A 12,897-nucleotide genomic window follows, 5' to 3' on the forward strand; every position below is an offset into this window, starting at 1 on the left:
CTCTGCCACTTCCTCTTCCTGTGCAGCAGGAACGCTGACAAAAGCCCAGATCCATCAGCAAGCCGAAGCTTTACAGAGCTCACAGCCCTCTGACTCTGACCCTGTACTGAGCTCACAGCCCTCTGACCCTGTACTGAGCACACAGCTCTGACTCTGTACTGAGCACACAGCTCTGACTCTGTACTGAGCACACAGCTCTGACTCTGTACTGAGCACACAGCTCTGACTCTGTACTGAGCACACGGCTCTGACTCTGTACTGAGCACACAGCCCTCTGACTCTGTACTGAGCACACAGCTCTGACTCTGTACTGAGCACACAGCTCTGACTCTGTACTGAGCACACGGCTCTGACTCTGTACTGAGCACACAGCCCTCTGACTCTGTACTGAGCACACGGCTCTGACTCTGTACTGAGCACACAGCCCTCTGACTCTGTACTGAGCACACAGCTCTGACTCTGTACTGAGCACACAGCTCTGACTCTGTACTGAGCACACAGCCCTCTGACTCTGTACTGAGCACACGGCTCTGACTCTGACTCTGTACTGAGCACATGGCTCTGACTCTGACTCTGTACTGAGCACATGGCCCTCTGACTCTATACTGAGCACATGGCCCTCTGACAGGGCAGGGGAAATGCAGGAACGCAGAGTTTTAACACACATCTGTCATTAACACACATCCGAGGACTGGCCGTTCATGATTAGTTTTCTGTTTGGCAAGGTTTGGTTGTTTTCTAATCTGTTTTTTAGACTCTCGTTTCTAAATGCTCTAGTACCATTACTGTTGGGCAGTAGATGTCTTTCCAGAAAAATAAGTTGTGTCCTATATGACAGGGAAGAGCATAGTTAAGAATGAAGACCATCTCTCTACGCTTATTAACATATAATCTATTTACTTCATGACCGAGCCAAGCTGCAGAATGGGATTTCTGAAGGAACGAGGCACATTAACTCTATTGATCTGCACATGCTCAGACCGCAGGTGGCAATTTAGACTACATGTCCCACAGTTCCTTTGGGCAGATGGAGGTCTTTCTCCAGTCCTCCAGTGACAGCGCAGTACTCCAGCTCTGAGCGAGACGCACAAACGCAAACACCCATCTGTATGAGGACTACAGTCCTCAACATGTCTGATGTCGTCTTTCTGCTGTCCTCTCCAGCTGGAATTTGGCGTTACATCACGTTAAAATATGTGTATTAGTGAATAATGATATTAACATGTTCAGGGGCTTGCTGTAGCCAGGTAGGCATAACAGAGACGGAGAGGAGACAACGGAGAGTTTTGTGTGGAAATGTGTTTCATTGTTTGATATTTGCTTACGTGGCAGGGTGGCCCAACACCCGCAGTCTTGTGCCTTCTTTCACTTCTACTCCTGGAAGAAACTTGCCATGGGCATGTCTACTCCTGGATGTCAGCAGTTTTTTAGAACATGAAAATTAATCTGCTTTGGTTCATGACTCAGTGAGTGAATGCTTCCAGTGACATGCACACACAGACACACACAGACACACACACACACACACACACACACACACACACACACACACCGCTTTCCCTTCCTTTAATTTTCTTTAGTTCTTACTCTGCCTGAGTACCACAGTTGGGAGATTAAACCTCTTTGTTTACTGCTCAGGGCTGGCCATTCAGCAGGTACAGCCTAAGCAGTCAACAGAAAACACTCATTGTTCTCCACCCAATTTACCCCTAGCCCCGAGAGACCTCTCCTCATAGGAACTGCAACCTGAAATACCACTTAGAGGAAAACAAAGGCTGGCGGAAGGCTTATCCATCACCCGCCTGCCAGCCGCCCCTGAGGCTTTCTGTTCTATTAAAGAGAAGAATATAAAAACCTCACACATCAAAACGCCATCAAAACACTCTGTATGGGTGAGGATGGCAAAATGTATTTAATGAAGTAGCACTCTCAGCGTTTCCGCGCTGACTACGGGCACCATTCCTCGAAGGACAATTACAACTGCCATCAGAAGGTGCCATATTTAAATGTTTTGAGTGACCGTCAGTTTCCTCTGACGCCTAAAGGCTCCATGCACTGATTAGCTTCAGTGGTCGCGCGAGTCGTGAGCGCTACTCTCACGTGCCACAGTGAGAGCTGAACTCCCGGTGGGCAGCGCGAGGCACATCAGCCGTGTAATTGTAGGAGAACGCGCAGGGAACATTTAGCGCGAGAGTGCGGCGCACTGACCACCCAACTGACACAAAACGTTCTCACAATGTTGCTGGAATGTTCTGCCAATGTCGTAACACTGTGAGAACGTTTTGTGCAGTAGGCTACTAGCCTCACACCAGTTCATTTCTACTTCTTCGGACGATTTACCAGTTGCCTTGTCCTTCCTCTATTCTTTCAAATATATTTTTCTTGACTCGACTCGACTCGACTTGCCAGCAGTACTAATTCTGTAAACACGTCACTGTTGTAGTTATCCATCACAAACTTCCGAACCACCAGACTAACTGTTACGCTTTAATGTGGACCTGAGAAAATGTGCAAGACTTCCTCTTTTCCATAAACAATGTAAAGCAAAAATCCATATTGCATTATCATCTTGACATCACAAAAATAAAGATGATAGGTCATGTTTATAAGAATTGAAATGAACGCAAATGCCCAAAACAGCGCACGCCAGATGTGAACGAAAGTTCTCTATATAGTGATATCCATCACCGGCTAAACCGGGTAGTTCCAGTACAAACCAGCGCATCTCGACCTTGTGCTGCCAAAAGGAGTCGAGGTAGGCTGCATACTGGATGCCTTTACGCACAATTTCTCGAGTATACCAGATACCAAGCACTCAATCATTCTACACATGGAAGTGGTGATAACCAAGATAATAGATATTAATTATCCGAGTATAATTTAGCCAATTTGTCAGATGCAATTAACCACTGGTCTGAAATCGCACGGAGAGGAAGTGGCTTAAAGCACGCTAGATCATCAGCTCCAAAACATCTTACCTTCTCTGACTTCGGCTTGTTTTGCAGCAGCTTTTCCAGGTATAGGTCAGAGAGCGCCGTTCGGACGCTGTTGACCCGCTCGAACACGGCTGCCGGCTCGTTTTTATTAGATTTTAATGTCATCCTAACTGCCTAACTGCTACAACAACAAACCAGAGGTGCCCTTGCTCAAGCCTCGCAGGAGGTTGGCCAGGTGTCGCGGTGAGATGGAAAAAGACCGATAAGGAACCGTGGCAGTCTGATAAAGCACGGCCACGGGTAAAAGTCCTAAGTTCGGATCAAATCAGAGGTTGTACTGCTGGGACACGACTGACAAAGCAAATAGACATTTATATGATGGAGGGGGGCGGATTACTGCAGCTTCCTTGGAACAGTTACGTGGTGCTGACAAAGCTACGGGAATCTACCAAGGCTGCGTGAAGCGGGGGGCAGGCGCTGCAGCAACGCGCGTGAGCACGGTCCCGCGCGCTGGGCGCAGTTGCTTCTATTCTTGTCTGTACCGGGTTGTTGTTTTACGCGAAGCACTCTGTGAGCGCCGCACACCAGTAAAGTTCATTTTTTTTTGTCAGAAAACAGGCCACCCCTGTCGCGATGGTGTTTCCCACAAATACATCAGTAGCTTATTTTTGTACATATAATGCAGCTGTTTTATTGCGCAATGATACGACCAGGCTTGTTGTTTAAGCTGAGTAATACCACACAAGTCCAGCACTCTACCGACTGCGAGTCCGTTTATCAGGTCCAATGACGCTATAGTTATGCCCCTTGTATCTCCACAATCCTTATTCAAAACCTCAGACTGCACACATTCGTAACACATCCCAGGTACTCTCTATATTTTGTGTCAATGTATGTGTCCGTGGATTATATGTAGAATTGAAAAGAAATTCAACATTCACATTATGATGCTCGTGACGTTCATGATGTTCATTTTCTTGTGCTTCACTAATTCAAATATCTATGCAATTGTAAAACTGAACAGAAATGCAATATACAGAGTAAGATGTTTTTGCCGTTGGCAAGGGTAGCCTGCTATTATATAGTGTACTCATACAATGGAATTTGCTGCCACATATTGGTTAAACAAAGTATCGCCATCCACGGCGAATTTGCAGATTTATTGACCTGGAATGCCTTCTATCTCCACCCCCATCGCCGCCCCTACATGTCGTGACTGACACGGTCACGTGGGCTATTTGAGCCATGACTCTTGAGGGTGAAAACCGGCGTATGTTGAAGACTTCAAGTCAAACGTGCCGCTCGATTTTAAACCCAGCGCTAAAGAAACAATATTTCCACGCAAGGTCTCAGAAAGCCGGACAGCCATTGGACGCGCGTCATTCCATCTCTCTCTAATTCTCTCTCTAATTATTGAATTATTTTCACAATTTGTTGACTCATATATTGCTGCGTTTATATGATTATTTATATAATTGATGCATATTTATTTTTACAATTTTCTCTGTGTGCCATGGGATTCAATATTTTGCATTTATTTTGTAATTATTTTAAATTTCCTCTGTGATTGGCCTGTTTGCACTTGCCCAGGTGAATCTTGTGCACGTATATACCTGCCCTGGAGGCCATGACTGTTCCACATCTTCCCCTACAGTGGACACTGTGACTATTCCACACACTTCCCCCATGGTGGAGACATGAGATTTGTCTCTAACATGCAGGCATATCCATGACAATAATAATAATTTATATGTAGTTGCTACACTGGGGCTTGAACCACCAACCTTCCGGGTCCCAGGCATGTACCTTAGCTAGCTGCCTACAAGCATATTCATGAACATAGAGTTCAGCCTGCAGGTGGAGTCAGTCTGAAAGACCGACCTGCTCACAAGCCCCTTCCTCTGTCTGTTTGGGGGTGCTTATCTACAGCTGTGCAGGTTAGCTACATGATCTGGCCCACGCAGGAAGTGGCTTTTTTCTGGCTGTCTTTTACAGAACCGAAAGAACTGCAAAAAGGTCTTCAATTCAATGTTACAAAGGCTAAAGAGTAAAATAGAATAAGCCTTTCTATGGTTTGAGCATTGTGGAAGTGTGCTACAGCAATTACCTACTGCACATGAAGATCAGATTTCTCTGTAAATATGAAAAGAATTGATGTGAAAATGTAAGGCCTAATTTCTTGGCATGTAAATAACACTTTTTAAATAACACTTTTAAGTATTTATTTCCACTTGACATACACTCAATGAGGTATTTATTCAACTTTTTTTTGTTGTTGATATATTGGTCTTCTGCTGCTGTAGCCTATCCAATTTGAGGTTGATTGGCTGATTAAATATTAGCATTAACCCGCTGGTGTACAGGTCTACCTAATAAAGTGGGCACCGAGTGTATTTTGTGTGTGAAAATATAAAGCCGGGTCATTCATTTAAGACAGGTTGGTTTTAGAATGACCTGACCCAGTTTCATGTTCCCTGAAAAAAGAATGAGTAAACCACACGTCACCACTGAAAGGAGAAATGGCTTTGATGGTCACTGTTGGCACTGTGGTGATGCTGCCCCCCCAGGGTATTTTAGTGTGGGCACCAGATAACACATCTGCGTACATGAAAACGTACATGAGAGTGTACGCAGATTGGGAAAAGACCACTACGTTGCTTAAAGGTTAGGAAACTAGTTTGCCTGTGATGAATGTAATAATATTGGTCTCTGTGGCCAGCCGTAGGAGTTTCTGTGTTGTTTGCGAACGTAGCAGCTGACCGTAAAACCTTTTTTTTTTCTCACCGTTCCCTCCGCAGGGCAGTGAGAGTAAGCAGGGCCGTACATAGACTTAAGGTTAGCGGAGTTATGTCATGTTATGAAAGCAAGTTATGTTATTCATAAAAAGCTTGTATAGAGTTTGTTGTGGGATCTCGGCAGAACCTTTCTGACTGTATTCCTTGTGTTCTGCCACTGCTTAAACGGTATACAATATGATATACTGCAGATGACGCTGTGCTTGATTATGTTGCAACATTTGGCTAAATGATGCAGGTCGATCATTTGTTTTGAGCTATCTGGCTCCCAAGGTAAAGCTAGCACATTTTAAAAGCTGTTATTGTTTTATTATTCGGCCTGTAGCGTAGTGGTTAAGGTAATTGACTGGGATAATCCCGGTGTAGCCACAATAAGATCTGCACAGCCGTTGGGCCCCTTGAGCAAGGCCCTTAACCCTGCATTGCTCCAGGAGAGGATTGTCTCCTGCTGAGTCTAATCTGTACGTCTGTACGTCGCTCTGGATAAGAGCGTCTGCCAAATGCCAATAATATAATATACATATATAATATATATTATTCGACTAGCTTGTAGTACCTGAACAACAAATATAATAATAATAATAATAATAATAAATGTTGGGAGATAGTAGCAACAGAATCAACTCTAGACCTTTCGTCAGCTTTCTTGTTCATGAACTAATGATACAATGACCCACAGCTGAGCAGCCAACTGTCCGATTACTTTTGTTTCCCCAAAAGGTAGCCGGGTCATTCATTTAAGACAGGTTGGTTTTCGAATTAACTGACCCAGTTTCATGTTACCTGAAAAAAGAATGAGTAAACCACAGGTCACCACCGAATGTTAGTATGTTTAAAAAGGGCTGCCATTCCCTCACAGAGTATAGAGTCAACGCAACTAAAACTGCGACACTGTTTAAATACTTACGGACTGCACCGTGCATGATTCTGCTTTTCGTGTTGCCTAACAACCTTGTATTTCGCAATAGATCATAAGAGCAAAATGAATAATATTTACTGCCACATCCTCACGAAAGCAGTGTTCCAAATAAATAAACGTAATTTTCAGAATGAAGAGTGCTGGGCTTTCCTTCCCTTTCATAAGCACCTCCTGGAAGCAGCAGGGTGTTCCCTCTCTTTTTGCATTCAATTCACCCCCAGAAAGATAAATGAGCATAAATCATCGTGTTTCTGTGAAGATATGGACCGGAGACAGTATGTTGCTTTATTTGATTTGGTAACATACAATACATGCCCTCTGCAGCTCAGCCTAGAGTGACCCTGCAGCATGCATGTGTGAGATGGTAGTTGCTGCAGCTCTTTGGTTTAGTGCATGCGTGAGATGGTAGTTGCTGCAGCTCTTTGGTTTTGTGCATGCGTGAGATGGTAGTTGCTGCAGGGATAATGCAGTTGTTTTGTGCATGCGTGAGATGGTAGTTGCTGCAGGGATAATGCAGTTGTTTTGTGCTGCATTCATAACAGGAGAGTGCACAGGGCCTCCACACCGTGCAAAGACCCCTGGTGGCTTCTGATGAACAGCTTATAGTTGAACAAACAATGTGCTTTTTTAAATTTTGTGGTTTTAACTGGATATGAACAAGACTGATTCTCAGCAGCGACAGGAAATGCGACAGGCTTCCCAGCCGGGTTTCAGTACCTCAGAACTGTGATAATTACTGCGATAATAAATAAACCACATTTCCATGTTCTAACTGAGCAACATATACTGCGGTCTCAGAAGGTACCTGTTAGTGATCTTCAGCTATTATAACATGTTAAGGATGTAAGTGTAGGCAATTTTGTACACAGCTTGAGAAGGGTACAGGGTGGTGTGGCTGCTTAGCTTCAGCGGTTAGCCATGATAAGGGTACAGGGTGGTATGGCTGCTTAGCTTCAGCAGTTAGCCAATTTCCTTTTCTGTGACTGATAGTAATCTTCAGGTACGGGCTTGCTGTGCATTTTATATTCATGTTTCTCTGAAGAATGGCCTCACCGTGCTGGATAAAAGCCGAATAATACCATATAGAAAGGTCAGGTCAAACTATTGTACTTTTGAAAGTTGCAAGGGCGTGATAATGATCAATTCACTTTTTCAGTGCAAGAGACGAAATGATCTAAGACAGTAAGATTACTGTTACTGTTACATAAAGCACAATATACCTCTGGTTCAGTGATATACTGTATCGTCAAAATTCATTGTTTGTTTCATTGACTGTCACATCAAACAGCAAATTTTTGTTCCTGGTTTTACAAACACCTGGGTTATGAGCACTGTGATAGTTTCACACTCTTGAATCTTCAGTGTTTATGAACACTGTGATAGTTTCACACTCTGAATCTTCAGTGGTTATGAACACTGTGATAGTTACATACTCTGAATCTTCAGTGTTTATGAACACTGTAATAGTTTCACACTCTGAATCTTCAGTGTTTATGAACACTGTAATAGTTTCACACTCTGAATCTTCAGTGGTTATGAACACTGTAATAGTTTCACACTATGAATCTTCAGTGTTTATGAACACTGTGATAGTTACATACTCTGAATCTGCAGTGTTTGTGTACTTACTGTGTACCCCATCCTCAAATCTGGTCCTTGAATCCAAATCCAGCCCAGGTTTTCTTTTCTCCCAGGTAATTTACTGGTTGGCCAGCCTGTCTTCATACCTGACTCCCAGGTAAAGGGACGGTGGGAAACCAGCAGTTCTTAACCCTCAAGGACTGTGGTTTGATTGTCCCTGGTCTACCCAGCTACTGCCCCATGCTAATGTGAGCCAGCTACTGCCCCCATGCTAACTATTAGTTACCTACTGCCCCATGCTAATATGAGCCAGCTACTGCCCCATGCTAATATGAGCCAGCTACTGCCCCATGCTAATATGAGCCAGCTACTGCCCGAGCTAACAATGAGCTACCTACTGTCCCCATGCTAATATGAGCTAGCTACTGCCCCATGCCCGTATGAGCTAGCTACTGCCCCCATGCTCGTATGAGACAGCTACTGCCCCATGCTAATATGAGCCAGCTACTGCCCGAGCTAACAATGAGCTACCTACTGTCCCCATGCTAATATGAGCTAGCTACTGCCCCATGCTAATATGATCGAGCGTTTGCCCCCATGCTAATATGATCGAGCGTTTGCCCCCATGCTAATATGATCGAGCGTTGGCCCCCATGCTAGTATGAGCTAGCTACTGCCCCCATGCCCGTATGAGCTAGCTACTGCCCCCATCCCCGTATGAGCTAGCTACTGCCCCCATGCTCGTATGAGACAGCTACTGCCCCATGCTAATATGAGCCAGCTACTGTCCCCATGCTAATATGAGCCAGCTACTGCCCGAGCTAACAATGAGCTACCTACTGTCCCCATGCTAATATGAGCTAGCTACTGCCCCATGCTAATATGATCAAGCGTTTGCCCCCATGCTAATATGATCGAGCGTTTGCCCCCATGCTAGTATGAGCTAGCTACTGCCCCATGCTCGTATGAGCTAGCTACTGCCCCCATGCTCGTATGAGACAGCTACTGCCCCCATGCCCGTATGAGCTAGCTACTGCCCCATGCTAATATGAGCTACCTACTGCCCCCATGCTAATATGAGCTACCTACTGCCCCCATGCTAATATGAGCTACCTACTGCCCCATGCTAATATGAGCTACCTACTGCCCCCATGCTAATATGAGCTACCTACTGCCCCCATGCTAATATGAGCTACCTACTGCCCCATGCTAATATGATCGAGCGTTTGCCCCCATGCCCGTATGAGCCAGCTACTGCCCCATGCTGATGTACTCTGAGCGCAATGGAAATGTGGGGAGTCCCCGCTGAGCTGTGGGCAGGCCACTCAGCGCTCGGAAGAATATGAGCGTCAGCTTTCAGACGCCCTTCCTACTTGCGGTCGCTCTGCACGAACGCATCCCGCACCTGCGGCTCCAGGCACCCGATGTCAGAGCAGAGCACAGACTGCACAGAGCCAGTCGCTGAGGTGAGTCCGACCGTGTTGACCCAGCGCCATCGCCGGATCCACACTTTCCACAATTGGACTCATTAGTTCCTGGAAGCTGCGTAGTGTTAGAATGTGCCTTGTCTAGTTTTTATTATTTTGTAAATAATAATTGCTTATAAGAAACACCCGCAAGGAAACTTAATCCGGTGGGTAAATTTGCATAATATCTTATAGTAAAAGACTGTTTGCCCAGAAAACTTAAATATAAAATAAGGGAAATTATGTTCTGTTCCGTTGTGATCAGTTTTTCGACTCTGAGGAAGGTTTTGTAGGTGTCTCTGTTCGTTAAGCGGTGTGTTCTGCTCTGAGCTCAGTGTGTTCCTCCGGTCTTTATTTTTGGGCTAGTCCTGATGAAGTTGTCTGGGTCAGGAGTCTCTCACTGTGGTCTGACTGTCTCCTGCTTAGTCTAATCAACTGTACGTCGCTCTGGATAAGAGCGTCTGCCAAATGGCAATAATGTAATGTAATGTAATGCCAAAATGGCAATAATGTAATGTAATGTAATAATGTTCTGAAAAAAAAGCAATGCTCTCAAAATTGTGGAATGAAATACAATTTCCTCATTGTAATTGTAATTGTAATTGTAATTGTAACTGTGTGTAATATTCATTGTTTTCTTCATCGTTGCTGCAGCGTGTCTGCCATCACGTCTGTGACTGTACCAGAGGGCGCGTGAGAAGCTCAGTATGTCCCACAACGCGACGGAGACGCTTGCACCGCCGGCGAACCTCAGCGGTTCCCACAGCAACAGCAGCTGCGCCGTCGAGGACGGCTTCCTGACGCGGGTTCTGCCCGCCTGCTACTCCGTCATCTTCGTCCTGGGGCTGCTCGGCAACGCCGTGGCGACGGCCGTCTTCTTCCTCCGCTCCCGCTCCCGCTCCTCCATCTCCGTCTACATGCGGCACATGGCGGCCGCCGACCTGCTGCTGGTGCTCTGCCTGCCCCTGCGCATCTACTACCACCACCGGCGCGGCCCCTTCCTCGTCTGCAGGCTGGTGGGCACCTTCTTCTACGTCAACATGTACGCCAGCATCCTCTTCCTCAGCCTGATCAGCCTGGACCGCTACCTGAAGATCATGAAGCCCGTTTGGGTGTTCCGGGTGCAGAAGGTGGAGTGGAGCCGCAAGGTGTCCTACGCCGTGTGGGCGCTGCTGGTCTGCGGGACCCTCCCCTTCCTGCTGGGGGGCAGGCCCGAGGGCCCCTGCGAGGAGATCTGCTTCCACTTCCACCGGAAGAGCACCTCCGGGGCGGTGATCAACCTGGTCACGGTGGCGCTGTTCTACGTGCTGGCCCTGGGCTTCCTGGGCTCCTACGGGCAGATCAGCGTGAAGCTCTGGTCCATTTCGCTGGGCAACGACGAGCAGGCCCGGCGCAAGAAGAGGCGGGTCATCGTGAAGACGTTCGTGGTGCCGGTCATCTTCACCGTCTGCTTCATGCCCTACCACGCCATCCGCGTGCCCTATGTGCTCGCCCAGTTGGGCGTGCGCTCCCAGGAGGACATGCTCTCCCAGGTAGACGCCAAGCAGACGCTGCACCTCCTGAACGAGCTGGCCCTCTGTCTCTCGGCCCTCAACAGCTGCCTGGACCCCCTCATCTACTTTTTCCTGTCCAGCACCTTCCGGAAGACCATCATCTGCGTCGTCCAGGGCAAGTTCAAGAAGATGTACGCCATGAACCGGAGGCGAAGCAGCGTGGTGAAGTCCGTCACGGAAATGTGAGCGGGCCGCTCCGAGGGCGTCTCCCGGGCTTCGGCTCCGCAAAAAGCCCAAAGATGGCCGACCCTGTTTCCTGGAGCTCTACCACCCTGTAGGTTTCCTCTTCAACCTTCATTTGACAGCTGATTCTGCTAATTAGCAGCTCAACAAGATCTCAAGCTGTCGAGTGAGGTGCGCTTTCTTAGGTTTGGAGTGAAACCATAAAAGCAGGATGGTAGATCACAGGAACTGTGCTGTACAATATTCCATGTACTGTAAAGTTTTATAAATGTTATATATTTGTATATAATTTTGAAAACATATTTTGTAAAATATTTTGTTAGTCTAAAATCATTTGAAGCGTGTTTGTATGAATCACATTTTTACCTGGCTTTGCTAAAAGAGATTCACCTCGAGAGAACATGGTTGTTGTTTTTTTTTGTGTGTGAGCATGTTACTCACTTTCTATGACAAAAGACAAAACATCATCATCATGTTTTTCACCAGTGAAAAACTTTGACCTTTGGAAAGTATGTGGTGTGAAGGATTCCCCAAAAGAGTGTGTGTGAGTGTGTCACCTTTAACCATCTCGACCGTCAGCCTCGCGCGCGGGAAGGTGGGCCCACCAGAACTGCCACAAAAGCAAGACCTTCGATATCATGACGCCACGAAACATCGCCTACAAAATAGCATTTGGGACCCATGCTTGGGGAACCCACTCAACATTCATTTGCACAGTGTTTTCTTGTATTTTTCATACTGTTGAGCTCTGCACTTTTACTTAAAGATGCTTTCCGTTTTAGGCCATGGCACGAAGCAGCTAAAGAAATTCTAGTGTTTTAAATATCCTGTTAACTGATTTAGATTTAATTTGTATTTATTTAAATCATGGTCAACCCTTGTATCGTCTAATGTACAGTATTTGTGAGCTATAATTTGATGGCTAAAATGGAAAAAAAAAGAAGCACAAATGTAATAAAACATTAATGCCACCATTGAGTTTTTGTTATACATTTTCTCAGCTCTAACAATAAAAAAATTGAATTATGAAACAAAAGGTTCTCAGGAGCAAGTTCCCTAACATCTTCCCTCTGTGATGAAAGCCAGATTGTTAGCCACACAGGAAATTGTCTTTTTACTAAATTTCCTCTTGTGAATTTGGAGCATTAGCGCCTCCTGCTGGTGGCTTCAGAAAAAAAAGATTTCTTCATTCATTATTTTAGAATGAATATTTATTTGACAGTGGTATATTATTTAAACAACATTCATCAGGACATCCACCAAGTAATAAAAGGTTAAAAAAATAAATCCTCTAACTAAATCAAGTAAATACCTATAAAGACCTATAAGACCCCAGTTTCCTATGTATCTTATTGCAAGTTTTAATGCGCAAGTGTATTTCAGGACCTGAAACAGATACTAGTCATGTTATGTGAACAGCTATATTAACCCCCTTTCTATGAAAATATTTTTGTTTCGAATTTT

The 12,897-nt window shown here is 45.5% G+C and overlaps 2 protein-coding genes across 3 annotated transcripts in view; one reads left to right on the plus strand and one right to left on the minus strand.

Moving 5' to 3' along the window:
• mpp1 (MAGUK p55 scaffold protein 1) overlaps window positions 1-3,364 on the minus strand; it is a 22,008-nt gene extending 18,644 nt beyond the window's left edge. The window contains exon 1 of the mRNA XM_061250002.1: window positions 2,979-3,364. Coding sequence (XP_061105986.1) covers window positions 2,979-3,101 — 123 coding nt within the window. The 5' untranslated portion in view covers window positions 3,102-3,364. The remainder of the gene's footprint in view (window positions 1-2,978) is intronic.
• A 6,231-nt stretch (window positions 3,365-9,595) lies between these two features.
• On the plus strand, window positions 9,596-12,405 carry gpr34l (G protein-coupled receptor 34 like). 2 transcript variants are annotated; one of them, XM_061250044.1, is made up of 2 exons: window positions 9,596-9,697; window positions 10,352-12,405. In XM_061250044.1, the coding sequence occupies exon 2, from the start codon at window positions 10,405-10,407 to the stop codon at window positions 11,434-11,436; it is 1,032 nt and encodes a 343-aa protein (XP_061106028.1). In that variant the 5' UTR covers window positions 9,596-9,697; window positions 10,352-10,404; the 3' UTR covers window positions 11,437-12,405. The 2 variants fall into 2 exon arrangements, with proteins under 2 accessions (XP_061106028.1, XP_061106027.1); XM_061250043.1 differs by having other exon boundaries at window positions 9,668-9,864.
• Window positions 12,406-12,897: the final 492 nt, after the last annotated feature.

The sequence above is a fragment of the Conger conger genome, chromosome 7 (assembly GCF_963514075.1).
Source record: "Conger conger chromosome 7, fConCon1.1, whole genome shotgun sequence".
NCBI classification, from domain to species: domain Eukaryota; kingdom Metazoa; phylum Chordata; class Actinopteri; order Anguilliformes; family Congridae; genus Conger; species Conger conger.